Source organism: Ostrea edulis, chromosome 7, assembly GCF_947568905.1.
Source record: "Ostrea edulis chromosome 7, xbOstEdul1.1, whole genome shotgun sequence".
NCBI lineage: Eukaryota > Metazoa > Mollusca > Bivalvia > Ostreida > Ostreidae > Ostrea > Ostrea edulis.
Window position 1 is genome coordinate 74,234,801 of NC_079170.1, and position 21,710 is coordinate 74,256,510.

General features: G+C 35.4%; 1 protein-coding gene across 1 annotated transcript; it reads left to right on the top strand.

The window, feature by feature from the left end:
* Positions 1 to 5,925: 5,925 nt before the first annotated feature.
* On the top strand, positions 5,926 to 17,741 carry LOC125653630 (uncharacterized). The gene is made up of 6 exons (XM_048883202.2): positions 5,926 to 6,003; positions 6,095 to 6,214; positions 11,459 to 11,599; positions 11,821 to 11,952; positions 14,980 to 15,097; positions 17,473 to 17,741. Exons 1-6 carry the CDS (start codon positions 5,997 to 5,999, stop codon positions 17,702 to 17,704), a joined length of 750 nt encoding a protein of 249 aa, XP_048739159.2. The 5' UTR covers positions 5,926 to 5,996; the 3' UTR covers positions 17,705 to 17,741.
* The last annotated feature ends 3,969 nt before the right edge of the window (positions 17,742 to 21,710 follow it).

Here is a 21,710-nt window from a genome sequence, read left to right on the forward strand (position 1 = left end):
CATAGGAATATTCTATCGATTTCAAACCTTGAGAACCATTTGCTTGACAGACATCAAACTTGGTAGACTGGTACATCATAAGGAGAGATAAAATGTGGGTTCATATGGTCAAAGGGCAAATGTTAAACTAGACATAGTGATGTATTATCTCTTATATTTCAAGAATCATTTGTTTGGTTGACATCAAACTTGGTATACTGGTGCAGCATAAGGAGTAGATGATCCCTATTGATTTTTAGGACACATGGTCAATCCACTCTAAACATAGGAATATATTGTCTGCTCAATATCTTGAATTGATTTTACATTACTATCAATTAAGTGATGCATGTGCAGAATAAATAGCATGCATTTATCCTTTTACTGTAAGTAGTCAATACATTGAGACCCTATTATTCAGATCGTATATGATAATGTCAATAACTGTTGAAGTTTATTGCAAAAATAGGTAATTTTGAAAAAAGAAAAGAAAGTAACATTTTTCATTTTCCCATTCAGTTTATCAATAGCTTTCTCGAATCCTTTATGAGCTGGAGATAACGCCATTATTTGTTTATCCATATTAAACATAATACTGATATATTCATTACCATTATCATACCAAGCAGCATGCTCTGCAAATGATCTTTATCTATAAATGAGGTATCTATTGACAGATAAGTCGATGTTACAGGGATTTCAACAGTCCCGTTTCAAATCAGCGTTTCACAAATTCTGTCGCCGTTATAATGATGAACAAGTGAAGATAACGGATAGTAATCAAGGTAATGGCTTCTATAAGAAAAACAAAAGTAAGAGAAGGAAAACACCTATTTCTAGACATACAAGAGGTGGGATCAGGTGGCTAGGAAAAGTAAGCGCTCCTTTTAAACAGGTCACACCCTCCGTGAGCCCTATATCTTGATCAGGAAAACGTAGTAATATGTCGTCAAAATTAAGAAGCAAAGAACAGCCCAACAATTGATATGGAACACGTCAGACAGCATTCGACCCGGTGAAACATGTATCTTTAATTTGCAAATTGATTATTATAACGACGATGAAATTTGCAAGATGCTGGCTTTAAACAAGACTGTTGAAAACCCCGTAACATCAAGTTATTTGTTAGTAATTTATCATACACAGAACACACTCTTGCGTATCAGATAACTTGAAAGGTGAAGTTGATATGAGAATATGAGAAGTTGACGATGGAGAAGCTGAGGTCATCCCGTTTGTCATAAAGTTGCGTTACTAGTTTACCACTGACACCTATGCTCAAGAAAATACCCAAATAAGAAGCAGACATGAACGACTCTGCGGTGTTTTATTTTGCGCTCATTAAGATATATCGAATCGATATAAGTATTAATAAACCGTCGTCGAGATATTTACATTATCTATATGTCGAATAGAAGGTCACAGTAAGGTAAAACATGTTTCATTCTCGTATAGAAGTTTGTGAATAAATCTGCCTCATAAGAATACAAAAACAAAAAGGTCACATAATGATAGATCACAATTCATGCCCATGGCAATTCCAACAGACTGTTGGAAGACCTGATGACAGAAGACTACGTACACATTGTCAATGAGAAACTCTATCATCGTTTTGATATCAACTTCAGAGAACTTGTACTTCTCCTATGCAACAGAGTGTTTCACGTTGTTAAAGTCGTGCGTTTTATGCTGTTGGTTTGGGAAACCATTTGTGATTTCAAATTTAGTAAATGATTTTTGAAATTTTTAGAATCTACATTTGGTATATGAATGATATAACTGAATTACAGCCTGATATTTGGTTGACCGACGTGTTACATACCAATTGTTAAAGCGTTCCTGAAATTCTGATTTTGATTATGAGATACTACGGATTAAGGTGATCAAAATATAGGACCGACGGCGGGTTAGTCTATTGAAAAGGGGATATTTACTTCTCCTTGGCAACTGATCCCACCTCTGGTGTGTGCGGGAATCTGTGTTTGCCCTGTTCATAATTTTATAATTCCAATGTTATTTATTACAAGTGTTTTGATTGGACAAAAATAAAGCTGAACAAAAGTTTATACATCAATAAATCCGGAAACGCGATGTAGTCATACACGCCTGAAAACAAATAACATAGTGCGGGGAAACTATTCAAATTTTTGCAATTGTTAATGAAGTGGATGTATTGGAATTATAAGAATCAAACATTCTTTTTGAAGAATTTATCGATGTGTAAACTCCGGCCATTTTACTCACAAACTTAACATAAAATTGCTTGGCACTTTTATTCAGTTTGTGAGTAAAATGTCTGGAGTTTTCACATCGAAAAGATTTCAAAAAGAATGTTTAATCCTATAGTAAAGAAATGTCTTTATGGTATTCATTAACAACGTTCATTATCTTCACTTTTTCGTATGGCAACATGTAGGGTTTTCTCGTATTTCAGATTCATATGATAAATGTTCAAATTGAGGCTGCTGACAAACAAGTTGATGTTACAGTAGTTTCAACACTCTCATTTAAAGTCAGCATTCTACAAATCATGTGGTCGTTATATCAATAGTTTGACAACACAACCTGTCATTGGGTCAAATGCTGCTTGACGTGTTTAATACCAATTGTGTTAGGCCATTCTTTATATACTGCTTTTAGCTACCAATCACTCCGTTTCCTTATCAAGACATAGGACTCACGGTATGTGTGCCCGGTCTATGGGGATGCTTACACATGATCCCACCTCTGGTATATCCAGGGGTCCGTGTTTGGCCCACTCTATTTTGTATTGCTTAAAGGAGTTATGAGATCGATTACTGCTCGTTATCTTCGCCTTTCCTTCTAAGCACCTGATCCCGACTGTGGTATGTCCTTCTTGATATTGTATTCCTCATAGGAGTTATGAGATCGTTCACTGTTTGTTATCTTCACTTTTTCACTTCAGTATCGCATTATGGAGAAAAATGGACACGTCATTATAAAACATGAATTACGACAATGAAATCATTATTTGCCTCACTGGAAGTAAACGTGGGCACTTGTGATTGTGTTTGTGTCAAAGTTCAATTTCATGAAGTATGTTGTGTAATTAGAATGTAAAGAATTTAGTTTTTTATACTTCATTACAATTATGAAACCGATGAATAAATAAAAACATTTTCAAAGACAATCGGAATCGAGTTTCGAGCGAAAGGGATGCTTCCGGAGGTCCCGAATAGTTGAGGATGCGAATAGATGTATGTTTATAAATATGATGGGAGCACATAAAAATAATTTTAACATTGAAATTTCGTCATTTTCCTTACCTGCCAGGTCACACCTATGCCTATGAAAAGGCTCTGGTGTACACATCATATTTATGGGACACTGATGACTGGAGCAGGCATCTCTATTTCTCTAGACAAAATGAAAAATAAAGCTATGCGATTGACACACGCACATACGTCCAAAAAACTCGATTCAATCACTGTAATAATCCTGAAATACTTTTTTTGCACAATCAACACATTCAGTTTTGAATGTAACACACAGTTGTTTCATTTCCGATTTAAAGACAAAAGTAGATTGTACACTCAGGTATACAACTACAAAGGCCAGGATTGCCTGTTGACTCTCTTCCATGTTTGTATTTTGGCTTTATAGATAAGTAGCTAGCTTATGTTTGAAAAAAAAATTGGCAATGTTATTTTCTTATTTATTCATTGTATCAAAAATAACATGAGGCTATCGCAAATAATGATCGAGATCGACGTTCATAAGACATATATAACGTATGCATTTATTAAACATTTTTTAAAACTTACATGCAAGCAAATAATTACAAGGAATTACACTTTGATATTATGGAAGTTATCTTATCAATCAAATTGTTCTGGAATGATGATCTTGGATGCGAAAATACATTCTATTTACCTTCTCCCATGGAGCGATATTGGTAAAAACCGTCCGGGAATCACTGGTGACTGCCTTGGAAGTCGTGTTTTCGCTGTTCATTTCACATAGTAAAATACTTCTCCAGTAGTTCACCGAAAGACACCGCCTTCGTCTGAGACATTCCTCGGTGCAGTCAATGAAGCTGGTTTCTACAGAGACATCAATCAAAGCGTTTGCCATCCGTTTAGCGTACTGAATGTCGTTTTTCATCTCCCTTCCAATAAGACATAGTGCACATACAAACAAGGTGATATTAAACCGATTCCATGGATGCATGATCAGGCAATGTTTCGGGGATCAGTCAATCCCTGATGCCAAATGCTACAATCGATTGTTACATTGATTATGTACATGTTAATGATATGTTATCAAATGAAATCTTTTTGATTTTTAAAAAATGAACCACGGGAGCTCTGTGGAAGACCGTATTGTTTGTATTGCAGAGAAATGATGATGGTTTTACATCATTATATAGTAAAAGAAAGTTTTTTTTTTCATTTTGAATGTTTGATTGATAGAAATGAGGAATACGTGTTAAGTTCGTTATGTTTGAAACCGAATACTATGGTTTGTGCACACATGATTGAATGATTTGAAAAAATACTTTCTACGATGTTGAAGAAAAACAAAACAAGAATTGATGTAGGTGAATGATTGGTTGTAAGGACTGTAACATGAAAAACGATATACGCATTGACAGAAATGATCAAAATGCTCTTTACTGACCAAACAGGAAAAACAATTAAGATAGGGATATGAAATCAACAACAGGTCCTGTTGCACGAAGGTTAGTTAACTGTAACTGCTTGTTGACTTGTCATTAATTCTTATCGTTAATCTTTACAATGCTTTACGAAAAATATAATTGGCTGAAAAATGAACATATACATAAGAAATAAATATGTTTATAGGATTTATAGGATCGACCACTGTTTGTTATCTGTCCCATCATACAAAAACTAGTTGCCCCCCTCTTTACAAAGCAGTAGTGATATGTAGTGGGAATGTAAAGTTTAATTTATCAATTGAGCAATATAATCAATTCGCTTACCCCTGTCTTTGACATGGTTTAGGGTTTAGAATTTTAGATTTGTTTTTATTTTGCTTGACAAGAATTGTCTGTCCATTATGAAATTAGCTTCTTCACCAGCTGTCACCACATACACTTAGAACGATGCCACGTGCCTGATTCTCTCTATATTATCACATGTTTTCATCGTGCATTTACTTCCAGGTGTATGTCCCTTTTTACAGAATTTAACAAATTCTATAATTTGATATGGTCGAATAGGTCTTGACATTATCTGTAACATTTGTTGGATATATTTTTTCTAATCATTTTTCGATAAGACGATATTGAAGAAAATGTATACAAAAATGTACTAATTTTCCCAATTTTAGAAGCTCATGCTGAAAATTTCAAGTTGATATTTTGAATAGCTTCCGAGAACACTCTTTGACAAACTGACCACCTAAATTTCAGAAAAACGTCAATATCTTACGTAATAATTGAATTTTCAAAAGCGGAAAAAACGTTTTGAGTTTAATTGTATCATCCCTGAAAAATTGACGAAAATCGGTCAACGCATTTCCGAGAAATCGTGTGGACAAAACTTGTAAAATAAATAATAGAGAAAGAACTTAAGAATAAGACTAAGGTACGTCCCAACGGAAGACCTTAATAAGAGGAAAATAAGAATTATGAGAAACGGAGGAAAACAATATGTCCCCGACATTATGTGTTCGGGGATATCATTAGAGTACTTCGTTGCTTGCTAATCACTTCAATTCTCATTTCACTGTTTAAAGAATAGGGATATTCACAAAATGACATATGACATCTTAAATGCTATTTGTAAACACCATCATCATGAATTGTTGCATAAAAATACATGTGTTATCTATCACTTCTACAGATATATATCAGGATGAACAATCGGTTTTGATGTAAGAAAAAACAGAATATTCTATTTTGATAAGACGAATCTAATTTTGGGGCGAATACCTGACATAGGTAAATTGTGGTGAACCTTTTAACAAAGGAATGCATGTGGTGATTAAGAGATTTGTCTCATTTTCTGTAGTGCATTTCAAAATCGGAAATGGCAAGTATGAATAGAAGGAATGAATATGCATTTCATGTACAAGAATAGTTGATATGACAAACAGTATATAAGACGCAAATTCGGTATTCTTTTAGTCATCTTCATGAGACTACAGAATTTTGGAAATCATAATTACTCCCCTTGTTTGAAGATGGCTTCTTTCTCTGTTATGAAAGCAGTCGTCATCCTTTGCCTGGCATCGACCATCTCAGCAGGTATGTACTACCCTGTAGATAACAGGTACTTTGTCAGCTCTACTTTTGATGCTTATTTTAATCACAGAAACTTTTAAATTTCACTTTGAATTAATGAACAACTATGTAACAGCTTCGCATTGGAATTACATGTATATGTCAATGTTTTTGCTTTGAAAAAAACACAACACTAAAACATTGACGTAGGAAGTACATTTCACAAAAAGAAACCACATTTTAAAAATTATCCGACAACTATCATTACTTCCGGTATAATAGTTATCTTTATTGTTCTTCTAAATACAAAAATCTTCACTATGAGACTGGAATATACTTTCCTTTTTTCAAATTTGTCAAATTCCATTGTTTGATGTCCAAATGTATTCATAAAACATTTTCACGAAATGAGTCACGTCCTCAACAGAGGGGTGAGGGGCATGAATCTTAATTTAGCAGAGATCAAAGAAATAAATTCCAAGTACAATTACTTTGACATGTTTTACATGAATGGTGAAGATAACAACACTGATTAATTTCATAACTCCTAAAATCAATACATGTATGAAATAATCCTCCTCTTTCTCAAAGTATGCAATGTAGGTTCTGAACTTCTGAAGAATTTAATGACACCATTTACATTATAAAATTTGTCACTCTGAGACCAATGCCTAGGTACCTGTAGATAAGAGTAGACAAGGTTTTAGAATCAAGCACATGTAGCACGCCCCCTTTCTCGCACTGGGCTAAAACATTTCTGAATGAACAAAACTGGAAGTGTACACACAGATGACAAAACTTTCATTCTTACTCTGGGCATATCTGCACCTCAATTGAGTACAAGGCAGATACAAACTTATTATTTTAGTCGTAATATTATTGTTAACATGTCCATTGTTACATGTCTATGGGTCATCTTGACCGAATACGGTAAAGAAATGGTCAAGTACTATTCAAAGCAGAATCTTAATTATATTTTGATAATGATTTTAGTGATTAAGATGCTTTTTCTTAACATATATTTTAATAATTCCAATGTTATTTATTACAATTGTTTTGATTGGACAAAAATAAAGCTGAACAAGAGTTTATACATCAATAAACCCGAAAATGCGATGTATTCATACACGCCTGAAAACGAATAACATAGTGCGGGGGAACTATTCAAATTTTTGCAACTGTTAATAAAGTGAATGAAATGGAATTATAAGAATCAAACATTCTTTTTGAAGAATTTATCGATGTGTAAACTCCGGACATTTTACTCACAAACTTAACATAAAAGTGCTTCGCACTTTTATTCAGTTTGTGAGTAAAATGTCCGGAGTTTACACATCGATAAATTCTTCAAAAAGAATGTTTAATCCTATAAATAATGTTGTATTGTAAAGGACAAGGGACGTTATTGGCTATATACGGCCGAAATTTTTTTCATTTTTTCAACTTTTATTTACACAACTAGGATGTTCTTCTAATCCCTCTCACATGAAAATGACGTAATATCTTATTATGACGTCATGAATATACGCTAAAGATGAGCTGTTTAGCGGAATCTGTTGATTTGAAATAAATTATGAATAAACTTTAGCAAAAACAAATACTTTTGCATGCAACAACCACATTTATATTTTGCATGTTTAATTATCCATTAATATTCTTCTTTCACTATCAATATGGTGTCGGTTGTTGATTAAAAAAGAATGAATGCGAAATCGACTGTTTTCGATACGCAAAGTCAATATTTTGCATGTTCTAGAACTGAAAAAAAACAACAACAAAAAACAAAAAAAAAACAAAAAAACTTTTGCATGCAACAACCAGATTTATATTTGCATGTTTAATTATCCATTGATATTCTTCTTTCATTATCAATATGGTGTCGGTTGTTGGCTGCAAACAATATGAATTTCAAAAAAGAATGATTGCAGAAATCGGCTATTTTCGATACTCGAAGTCAATATTTTGGATGTTATATAACTGAAAAATAATATTTTTGTATGTAACAACCACATTTATACTTTGCATGTTTAATTATCCATTAATATTCTTCTTTCATTATCAATATGGTGTCGGTTGTTGGCTGCAAACAATATGAATTTTAAAAAGAATGAATGCGGAAATCGGCCGTTTTCGTTACGCAGAGTCAATATTTTGCATGTTATAGAACTGAAGCAAACTGTTCCATCATTTAACCTCATAAACTTTTACTTACTTTGCGATTTAATAAATACATGTATGTCCAGTCAAACAATTATTGCTTTACCTAGTTTGCCATAAAAATCTGCACCTAATAGTCTGCCTTTCGAGTCACGGAGGCGGATAAAAAATCCACCGCATGATGAATGGAAATTATTCTACTTTCGTTTTTAAAGGTCACGGGAATATGTTTGGACGTCCTGTCTTTTCAAAATAAGATTATTTAAGAATAAATTGAATTAAAAAAAATCAACGACACGCATAGACCTTTAATAACTCGAATTTATTTTCTTTTTACAAAAATTGGATCAAAATTCGTTCATTCCCGGCAAAAATGGGTACTGATACGTTATATCTCAAGAACTAGATAGTTGGGATGTCTGTTACTTTTTCGCTAAATTTTAAACTATCTTTAATACAAATATATAAAATATAATGCATAAAACTTGTTGCTAATAATATTGATATGTTTGTGCAGTTTTTATGTTTAAAGTAATTTTCTTACATCAATTTTAACGTACATGCATGTATGTATATATGATGCATGTTGAAATTAAATATTACTACATTAGTAAATAGATATTGATTCCAAAGGTTCTTAAAACGGTTTAAATTAAAAATAAAATAACAGCAAATCATTATTTATATCTTCCAGCGAGATGTAGTTTCTTTAAAACGTCGAAAACCTGTGGTCGATTCGAAACTTCGATCATTGTTGTGGCAGACTTTTTTCTATATCGCATATGATTGATTGATTGATTATTGTTTAACGCCCCTCTTGAGAATATTTCACTCATGGAGACCTAACCACTGCCGGTGAAGGGCTGCACAATTTAGGCCTATGCTCGGCGCTTATAGCCATTGAGTAGGGAGGTATCTTTATCGTGCCACACCTGCTGTGACACGGGACCTCAGTTTTTGCGGTCTCATCCAAAGAGCGCCCCATTTAGTTGCCTCTTACGACAAGCAAGGAGTACTGAGGACCTATACTCAAACCCGGATCCCCACGGGATCATATATATATAAATATGTAATAGATGCACATTTACAGGTACACATATATAACAAAGGTAATTGGGTAGGATGTACATGTGTATATATACATGTATAGATATAAATATTCAGACACCGTAGTATCGAGGAGGGGTTTCCCCTCCACTTTGAGGGGGGGGGGGGGGGGGTGATGTCGACCATTTCCTTGCTATGGGAACAACTTGACCAGTCTAATGACACTTCAACTTTTATTAATCTTATAAGATATATAATATATGTGTTTTGATGATTGTTACTAAAAGTTTATATTAGTATTGACCATGATTAGGAAAACTGGAGTATAACCGTAAGGTGATGTAGACACTCCCCCCCCTTCTCTCTCTCTCTCTCTCTCTCTCTCTCTCTCTCTCTCTCTCTCATGTCAAGGTGTTCTGGATAGGCCTGGCCCGCACATTGAAAAAGAAAATACATGCATGAGATTTATTAAATTCATTTTTAAAAAAGGTATGTTGTAGTTACATATACTGTCTCTTGGAAACAGACACGTAGCATCATTTATCGGGGGGGGGGGGTAGACAAAGGATAAGTTGGTAGTTAATTAGCAAATGAAAAATACCTTTCTCCCTGATCTTCGAATTCTTGAATCTTCGGGGGGGGGGGGGGGGGGGGGGGGGGAGGGGGTGGGGGTTATCCTTCGCTTCATGGGTTCAATTCATAATTTTAAGCCTATTTTTTTCTCATTCAATACTACTATCAATAATATGGGGTGTGTGTGTGTGTTTCACTCAATATATCCTTATTCGCATATGAAAATAAGTGCCTGGGAAAAGCAGTTAAATATACCACATTGTCTATACATGTACTCAAACAACTTCCCAGAGTCCGTTCTAGATTTGGACTGAATGTCGGTGCATACAATGACATGCCCACTGACTGATGTAATTTTCATTTATCAAAGATGAACACTATATGGAGAGAGAGAGAGAGAGAGAGAGAGAGAGAGAGAGAGAGAGAGAGTTGGAACTACTCTTTGTTGACCATTTAGGGGAATGTAAAGATATAAACACGGACGCATTTTTGTGAGGTTTTTAAATACATTTGCTATATGAAATATACCATCTGAAGTTACATGCATATTACTTGACGTGTTTTGCTGTACCCAAGAAAATGATATCCCATTCATGCAACATAAATTTGCATCGTTTAGTACATGTACATTTACCACACTTTATTCAATATATTTTGTAAATACTCACAGCAGGCAGACATATTTTATTCGTATGTACTGTAACATGTATATTGCATACACATGTAAGCAGACCTGTTATATAGTCCTTGGTGTAAGGTGTACATGGCATAACAAGTAATTTTATCCGACTCAATCGACGGTTTTAATCGAAGTGTTTATATTTATGACCAAAAAACAGGAAAAAGAAAATTAAATTCAAGAGCCATTTTATTTTCCATATTTCATTTGAATAAGAGGACATCGAACAGCACCTTCGAAAATATGATTGCGTTCTACTCAACAATTTTTGACAAATACACGCATTATTTTCCTCACTCTAATTAACACAAGATTCTTCCGCAAAATGTCTATGACCACGATAAAGTTACATGTAAATGAATAATGTATTTTCCATAGCATGCCAGTTTTCAATAGTCTTCGATCTCAATGTATTGAGTATTTTTATGTAAAAAGTTAAAATTGTAACTTTTAGAAAAATATTCTAGAAGAATCAGGGGACTGTAAATCCTTTTAGGTCGATGACGTCGTTCCGAAAAAGCGACCGTCGGAAGATAGCTTCAGAGCTAACAATGCAATGTTGTAACGTTATTTTCTCAATATCAACAACAAGTAAATGGTACATGTTATATATGAATGAAACGAGAAAATTATCACCTTTCTACCTGCAAAATATGATCGGTTTTTGAAACGCGGCCAATTTTGGCCATTAACGCCCTTTGTTCTTAAAAAAAAAAAAATGATTGTGATATGTAACTTATAATATCTATCTAATAAGTTTTTGGTCTGACCATAACTATGCTTCTAATTTCTCTTCTATTTCCTGTGTTTAGTCAAATGGCCACAAGGGACGTATACGTTGGTAAAACCAGTTACCGGGTGTCCCCCGGGGTGGTTGGAGGGATGGAGATTTCAGGACAATGAAAACGATTATAATGCCAACTATATTAACAGAAATCCCCATCACTACTACGGTGAGTCAATTTAAAAGTCACATGAAAAGTGTTCTATATCATAGTACATTTCCAAAGATAGATAAATAAACAGACAGATAGACAGACAGACGGATTCAGCAAATGAAAAATACATCATGAATCAAACCTACACTAAGATGTAGGAGGTAACATTTTAGATGATATGTGACTGTGTGCATGATGATAGAATATAAAGTTCGTGATTATTAATTTTCCTTAAGGCATATATGGTACTAAGCCTAGAGATTTGAAATTTTCCTACTGTACCAAGGACGCTCATGACTTTAACGAAGGGGGCAATTGGCCAGCTGGAGATTATTGCATCTTTAGACAAGGACCCTCATGTCCTGCAGGTGATGTTATTTCCTCATATATTCATTTTCTTTATTTGTTTTTTTTTTCCACATCTTCAATGCAAACGAAGTTTAAATATTTGAAACATATTTAGAAACTTTGCGTTTCTGACATTTAATGAAACTGGAAGTGATAAGCATCTTTTTCTATGTTTAGAGATCATAAATAGAAGGAATCAATCGTCATGTTTAGTTAGATAGTGTATAGTCTGACTAATGTGGAATATACGTAATTAGTAGATTACATACGGGGCGAGAACAAAGGTTTGATAAATCTTACCAAATATGCCATAGCTGTAGCTCCACCATGAGAAGTTGGGGGATAACCACTTTGTTCTTGGATGATGAATAGGCAGCTACAGAACATATGTTAAAGACGTCGCATAGTTTATTTTACTGTTTTACAAACAACTTTAAAACGTAATTGAGAGAAACAACCCCAGGGACGTATAATTTCAAGACGACATCACAGCCTATGCGAACACTAATCCTTTCCGATGGAAGCTTCACGACTGGAATTTGTGCTAACAAATTACTTTGCAATCTGGATATTTGATACATTATGTGTGAGACTTTTGTCGACATAGGTTAACATGCTTCAACTCGACATTTAGATATATCGACGGCGTTTCATCAATCATCAGTAATCATGTTCATTCCTATGTCATTTCGAGATATCCTGTTACTCCTACACCACATGTGCTGGTAAATCATTAGAAATCTAACAATGGAACAGTACACATCAGCTACACGACATTTGTTTTTGTAGCGATTGTGGAGCAAAATGCCGCGATTGATTGAAGTCGATTGAAGTGAGGCCATTGCTCTGATAATTCAGGGATATTTGCAACGCAATGTACCCCTCCAATATGGTGTATATGAGACAATAATACTCCATTTAGTTGGGCGTCTCAGAACCACAGGAAGATTGGGTGACCGTCCAAGGAGGGAACGCCCGTGCGTTACGTCGCGACGTCAAGATAGAGGCATGTGTCTCTCACACCTCCATAACTGAGCTGAGACGGCGACAGAAACCGTGCGCAAAGTTTTTGACGCTCCTGGTAGGACAGTGTGTTCAAGAACGGCTAGGAATCGGTTGTAGGAGTTTAATGTTGGTCCGCCACTTGCGCAGAGGCGACATCGATGTCGAATGCAGTGGCTGCTTGTATTTGCAACTAATTGGTTTTGTTTCACCCATTGGAGACGTGTGATGTTCTAGCTTCAAGCTTTACATGTCAGATGGACGTCAACGTGTTTATCGACGTCATTTTTAGCGAAATTCTGATCCTTTCGTAACTTAAGCGACCTATTCGGGGGAGGGTTTGCTATGATATGGGCAGGGATATCTATGGCGTGAAAACACCTCTTTTCGTTCTCCATACAAATCTTACAGCGGTAACATATCGTGATCGGGTCTTGAGACAATACATCCTTCTCCTTATCCATCAACATAACCTTACCTTGGAGCAGGACAACACAAGGCCCCATGTTGATAGGTTTTTTTTTGCGACTTTCTGGTTCCCAGTTCTTGATTGGCCACCGTACAGTCCAGATTTGTCTCCATTTGAGAATTTGTGTGGCGAACTGGACAGGAGGGTAAGGAAGCGCGTCAAATTCCCATAGAACGTCGTTCAGCTCACACAGGCCCTTATTCAGGTGTTGGATAATATCCCTCAAAGGTTATTAAACACCTTGATTAGGTCAATGCTAAGGAGTGTAAGAACAGCAACTGAATCCATGCGTGGGTACACACGCTACTGATTTCGATCGGGAAAAGGCGTAGTACTGTTGTTTCAATGTTATCCATGTGAACGCCGTCTGTGATAGGACTACAAAAATCATCAAAATGTTTTCAATAAATATGATATAACCCAGAATCCCAAACAAGTAAATAATCGTCAACAAGTAAAGCTTTTTAAAAAAGCTTGCCGTCTTTAGTAGCAACTCTATAGACCGAAGTTGAATTATGTCCCTTGTCTTCATTATTGAATTGAGCTAAAATAAATAATCTCACGGACATCATGCCTACAAACCTGTGTCCTGACTCCCATTGTAAAAGTTTGTATTTATGAAGGGTATATGTATTGGAAATCAAAATCACTGTTCCCTGTATTAGCACTGTTTAAAGCCTCTATATCAAATGAAACTGAGATTTTCAGTGTATATATCAAAATATTTATTTTTTAACAAAGTTATGAAACAAAACAAACTAAAAAGATTTAAATTGCTCAAATTTGCATAAAAATTATTCTTGCATATTGTACAGTACAACTGCTTTAGAAATTAACCAGGATAAAGACCTGAGAATATTGTAATAGTTTTGCCAAAAATTATATCATAAAATACATAGAGTTTGATGGAAAAGATTATTCATTTGCATACTTAAAAAAAACAGTGATCCTCATTTTGAAGTCAAACCTTATTTATTCTTATGTAATTAAGGTATCATTAAAACTGTTTTGTAGGGATTAGCCCTACCGAATAGACAAATTCCCAAAACACAAGCAATCAAAACAAAAAACGGCGAGTTTTTCTGTTTGTATGCAAAAATGAAAACATTGCTGTAAATGAAGTAACCATAGAAATGCTTTGTATTAGTCGGTTTTAAAAACGTAATGTGTCAATTTCATGAATTGCATTTTTCTTTTGTTCGTTTTGTCGATTTTTTTAAGATTGAAAATCTTGAAAAATTGTCAAGTCGTACGAAAATTAGAACACCAGAAAATTATCTCCCTTGCCTTGAAGAGCATTTCAACCAATGAAATAATTGAAAATTTTCACTTCATGCACTTTCTACCAATGAAAAAAGAGAGGAAGTGCAAAGTCCGAAGACTGTGAAACACTTCAACTCTGTATACCGTCTTCCAAGGAAGACGGTAATGAATGGTGTAAAATAAGAACTGCTTGGTTTTTCAATGACACTCCATTCCGTTTTATCATTATTTGTTGCACATCTTTTGTTAAATTATCCAAGTTTCATTTTCTGCCTTTACGAAGCTGATGTGCAAGGTTTTATCTATAATTCAGGTTTTGATACTGGAGCTGTTTTTTGGGATGACGAAAACACCATGAACATGAACAGATACGGAGGAGTTTTACCCGATGGAAACTATAACAATGATACCTACATTAACTTTTGCTGCAGGTCAATCTCTCTCTCTCTCTCTCTCTCTCTCTCTCTCTCTCTCTCTCTCTCTCTCTCTCTCTCTCTCTCTCTCATCATTTGACTAATGACTGTATTTCCAATATGTAATTCAAGTGCAAGAAAATAATGGAATCGGTAAGAAGTATATGTATTGCACTGTACTTGATACTAGTTGAGACCACATGGATTTTGTATAGTACAATCATTATTTTTAAGCTCTGTTAATGCAGGAAGATGTAAAAGAAATGATTCTGAAATGTAAATGTTCTCCCCAGGACGAATTATATACCAAATGAAATTTCTAGGAGGTATAAACATATTGTTTTGCTTTGATATGTCCTGATATCAATAGTATTTGGTTGATGTTATAATTTCCCAATCCTAAACATGGGGAGGGGGATAAAACGAGTTCACGCAAAGAAGTCCCAACAATTACAGGTGCTGGTTGATGACATTAAAAAAATATTGGGTATTTATCACATACATACATAAACCACCCTCTCACACTGATTAATTCATTCTGAAATATAATTATTGAATCTGTGGTTACTTGAAGAAAGAATAGTGAAAGGTAGGTAGTAAAAAACAAATCTGTCAAAAATATTCTTCCATCTGGTCCACATTTTCTCAAAACTGTACATTTCAAATGTTTGGATTGCAGCCTATTTTCCCACATGGTATCCTAACCTTAGATGACATGATAATCCAACAAGGTTTGGTTCTTCATGGTGATGGCATTTTAATCCTATACGTTATATCCCCAAAACGCCTTGAGAAAAAAAAAGGATGTTGCACAGTATTTCTCATTATTTTCACGCGGGACAGACAAACCACTCTAGTTTTCCTTTTAGCTCCTACAAGTTTATTGTAATTTGTAATTTCGAATTTCCAAAATTTCGGCTTGAGCATCACCGAAGACACATTATTTGTCGAAATGCACATCTGGTGCATCAAAATTGGTACCGTATAAGTTTTACATTATCTGATACTACATTCAGATGTTCAATGATAGAGATTGATAGAATCCTTCATAAGAAGGAGCGTGAAATAAGTAAACTCCACCGAGGGGCAAGATTCACAGTCAAGGACGAGGCTTTGTCAAGTCCCAGACAGCAAATCCTGTTTCAGAGGTGAGATTTCTCTATCCCACATGAGTAAATAATGAAGGGTTCTTTCTCTCAAATTTCACCCACTGTTTAGTGCATAAGTTCAGGAATGTTGAGAAAATTTTAAATTATTAAAATCCTCATTTGAACTTCAATGTGATAACTAATTAGACAGGCATTTACGAGCGTGCTCGTAAATAGTCTACACTTAAAATGAAGAAAAAAACCCAAGGTTTTTCACCAGAAAGTATACCGAGCGAAGCTCGGAGGCCCGTACATGAAGCAAGGCTCTAAAGATAGCAGTAATGGAAAAGAAGAAAAATGTGAAAATCTGCAAAGAAATAGGAATAATCTCTACATGCGTTCACTGAAAATATGAGCGCCGCCATTTTGTTTTGTTGATTAGTTGCTTCTACAGTTATTCGTGTTTTGCCAAATATACAGGACTGTCGTGCAATTGTAATTCAACCACTGAGTTTGTTAAAAATGAATGAAATAATTATCATTGTTGCAGTTTTTAGCCAATCGTCTATAAAAATAGTAATATGACTAAATAGATGAACGAGTTCATGAGTTTCTTTAAATAAAAAATTACAATATATTTACGCTTATGTTTTTACCATTTTGAAATTTTTGGGTGGTTTTGTTTAGAGTTAACAGTCTTTTAAATAACAAACGAGATGTATTGTTGGTAGAATTGTTTGATTTGAAAGATAGAGAAAAGCCGATACTAAATTTGACATCACAATGCACACTTTACGTCGCTTGGCAATATATTCCCCGCGTTAATTAAATAGGCGGATCTTATAGCTATCCTCATGTCCCCCCAATAGATATTTAGATTTTAAAGGGCGTTCTGCGCAAAGGGGATTTCATAACAAAATATAACTATTTTTAAATGAATTATAACCTATCGTACTAAACGGAATTATGATTATCCTTTCAGACATACCACTGAACATTTCATGCTTCACTCGGTCCAACGGTCACACGGTATAAATATTCTAAAACTAAAATTTCATGAAAAAATGCAAAATATATATTTTATTTCACGGCATAACGTACATCAAAGAAAATTGAGGACATCACAATCAAATGACGTCAGAGCAGTGTATAACAGAGAAACCTTACGCAGCTGTTACACATGCGTAATATGTCTGTAACGGGTGAAAATGCGAGGAATTCTTATCCATGAGATATCTGATGCACAGTAAGCACAGTACAATATGTGTTTGTTTTATCTTGAACTTTATTTCTATATTGTTGTAGAAATGATGGTTATTGGATGAACCCAATCGAGCTTCCGACCACTCAACCATTTTTTCTGTTGAGACACGCATCCCATTGTCAGACAGTGAAAGGAATGACCATCATAGAAATTGGTGTCTACTTTGGCAACGAAATAAACTATAATAACGATGGTGCGTTTGGAAACCATCCATATCTATTCGAAGTCCATGGGCACCAATTATTCATCGGGTACTGCTACTATCATCCATAGTATCAATAAAACTTGACCACATGGCATTCTTATCGTATATCAGCTTTTCATTCTTTTGTTTCAATGCCTCCAAGATTAGTTCTTACTGTATAGTATTTTTAGTGTGATGATAGTATCTGTTTACTTTTGTCATTGACTGCAAAACATAAGTAAAATATGAATGCATGTAATCACATGCAAAATGTAAGATACACAAGATGACACCCGACCACTCAGTCACCTGAATATAAAGACCCCTCCAGCCCGACCACTCAGTCACCTGAATATAAAGACCCCTCACCCGACCACTCAGTCACCTGAATATAAAGACCCCTCACCCGACCACTCAGTCACCTGAATATAAAGACCCCTCACCCGACCACTCAGTCACCTGAATATAAAGACCCCTCCAGCCCGACCACTCAGTCACCTGAATATAAAGACCCCTCACCCGACCACTCAGTCATCTGAATATAAAGACCCCTCACCCGACCACTCAGTCACCTGAATATAAAGACCCCTCACCCGACCACTCAGTCACCTGAATATAAAGACCCCTCACCCGACCACTCAGTCACCTGAATATAAAGACCCCTCACCCGACCACTCAGTCACCTGAATATAAAGACCCCTCTAGCCCGACTGCTCAGTCACCTGAATATAAAGACCCCTCACCCGACCACTCAGTCACCTGAATATAAAGACCCCTCACCCGACCACTCAGTCACCTGAATATAAAGACCCCTCACCCGACCACTCAGTCACCTGAATATAAAGACCCCTCACCCGACCACTCAGTCACCTGAATATAAAGACCCCTCACCCGACCACTCAGTCACCTGAATATAAAGACCCCTCACCCGACCACTCAGTCACCTGAATATAAAGACCCCTCACCCGACCACTCAGTCACCTGAATATAAAGACCCCTCAAGCCCGACCACTCAGTCACCTGAATATGAAGACCCCTCCAGCCCGACCACTCAGTCACCTGAATATGAAGACCCCTCCAGCCATGCAATTTTCTAATACATTCCACTCAACAATAAGTTAACTGAATATCAGGAACACTTCAGTGATCATTTTAGTGACGAGTCAGTCTCCTCTTAATTATTTTTCATTGAACCTTTAGTTGTCATTTAGTTATTATCGACTATTCAGTAACGTGTTAGATGTTTCGCAGTTATATTTTAATGACCATTTAGTCTTTTTTATCTATTATTCAAATTCGTTGGTTATTCATTTATTTGAAAAACTACTCATGTACTTTGAGGCATCGTTAATCAAGCTAATCTTTCGCTGAGAAGAGGTCTTCAGTGTCATTTGCTTGTCTAAAGAGGTGACAAAATGGGTCAGTCCTTCACATGAGACTGCAGAAACTAAGGTTCCGTGTCACAGCGTGTTTGATGCGATACAGATCTATCCCTGTTGAAAGGCCGTAAGCGCCCAGCTTAAGCCTAAATGTTAAAACCCCTCGAAAAATTCTTGCGTGGGACATTAAACAATATAAAACCAACCATTCTTAAACAGGTAGAACTCAGTCACCTGCCTGTCTATGCATTAAATCAGTTTTCAGCAATCATTGATAATCCTTTTGATTACGTATTACTTAACCTTCCTACATAATACACAACCGTAAAACCACCACACCGCCCATATCTCTTTTAATACAAATATTTCTAGGCGAATTTAATACGTGGTGAACCTGGCTGCAAGTGTTAGAAAGCGAAATAACACGGAACGAGAATAACACTGCATGCTAATAATTAAATAGGCCCATTACCCTTGGCCTCCAGTACCAGATATTTATTACCTGGTTTAAAAACACTAATTTTTAGTCCTGTTGAGTTTATCAACGATAATATGTTTACAATATACTGAAGTTACATCTAGTTCCAATGCAATCGTCAACTAATAGCCTGGAATGTCTGCCTTGTGTAGAAAAAACATCAGCCTATCAAATATTATGTAACATTAATCAGTGTTTTGTAGCAACATCGATAGGAATTGAGCATCTGTACCGATGTGTTCAAATCGTGTGACAATGTGTAATGTATACTAATTTCGCCTTTCTGAACTCTTAATTTTTTAATCATTTATCATATTTTATAAATCACATCTTCATTCTCATTCACATTATCTTTTTATAAATCAATTAACGCAAAACCAAGCTTCGATGAGCTGTCTCAGTTACGAAAAAAAGAAAGAAGAGGACTAGACAAAGAAACATACATACATTATGTCTTGGGTGCAGATTTTCTTGGAGTTAAATAATCTGTTTTCAAATACTTATTCCAAATAATGCACCAATTGATGCAACCCGTGTGCTGCCTTCCGCATGAAAAACTTTCCTGGATCATCCCAGATTGCAGGAACAATTAGCATATACGCTATTTCCTCTTCTTTCTTGACTATTTATTCCCTCCTTTACAAAACATCTTCAAAGGGATCCTTTAGGAATTCAATAGCATGAGAAACTACCTTCACAACTGGCAATTCCTTGCCCCTTATTTATTGTACCTTGGTACATATTGTAATTTTCTGAAAGAGAAAAGGAAACACCCGTTGTTGTTGGTGAGTAGTTAACGAACTTGTTTCACATCCGGGTGGTGAGCACAAGTTTGATTCCCGGTTCCGGTACCGCGTCAAACCTAAACCTTTCTATTTTATTCTTTCGAATATGACCATAAAACTTATATTCCGTGTAACAGTATTCATTGGCATGCCAAAGAATTATCCCTGCATGGATGCATTGGTCATGCAGGTGGAAATAATGCAGTTACATATGATAAAGTCACAGGGACAAAAATTAATCAACACTGCAGTGGGACTGTAGATCAAGATCTACAGATCAACTGAGCTAACCACCTAGTCGGTATTAAAAAATTGTATATTTAAACTTTTATGTTTCAAAAGGAGGTTAGGCATTATCACAATGTACATTGTATTGGTCTTTAAGTAAATGATACATGGAAGGTGAAGATAACGAACAACGATTAATCTCATAACTGCTATAAGCGATATAAAATAAAGACTTGGGCAAACACGGATCCCTTAATCTTCCAGAGTGGGTTCAGGTGTCTAGAAGAAGTAAACATCCCTTGTAGACCGGTCATTTCCGCTGTAAGCCCTATATCTTGACAAGGTAAATTTTGTTTAAATCTGGTTTCTTGACAAAGCGTAAAACTAAAACAATAAAAAAACACACGAGTAGTATATTTCTATGATCTATGCACAATATTTTTTTAATGAACATCAAATTGCATATTTTCTGACTTTGTCATAGAGCATCCTTCGCAGCTAGGTTAAGGGCTTCCATAGTCAAATGCACAATAATCATGTGGTGAAATTGCACCTCAAATTCACAGGTTCCGAAACGATGCTAACCATATGTTGACTGTGACTGAGCTACCGTTGATTCCCCCATGGTAATTTCCTGTGACGTCACTTAAATATCACGTAACACTTTATTTTTGGAAAACAGCAAGAGGCCCTATTTGTGAACAAAAGTTCAGGTTCATGTCGGAAAACAGCTGAATTTTTATTGATATACTCAAAAAAAAATTCCTTAACTTGAAAAGTGTTGGAAGCAAATGCATACTCGAACTAACCATGCTGTAATTTAACAACATATCAGCAATCATCAGCGAATTACCGGGGTTGTCCACATTCTTATATATATCATATCGTTAATATACATGACAGAAATTGCTCCCCGCACTTTTCAAACGCATAAATATATCTAGATTATATAGCAGAAAGATTCATATTGTTTTTATATCAGATGAACCTGAACTTTGCCGCAGTATTTGTAATATGAGTTAATCTATGTACATGGGGATTTTTTTTAAACGCATCAGTCATTCAGATTAGGGGCGATTTCAATGTCATAATGTAATATGAATATCACCTTCGTGCATACTATATCTTGATAATGGAGAATGATTTGATTTCATAAAAGAATAATATATTATATATATTTTTATTTGACAAGATATATTTCCATGTATACAGCTTATCACTTGAT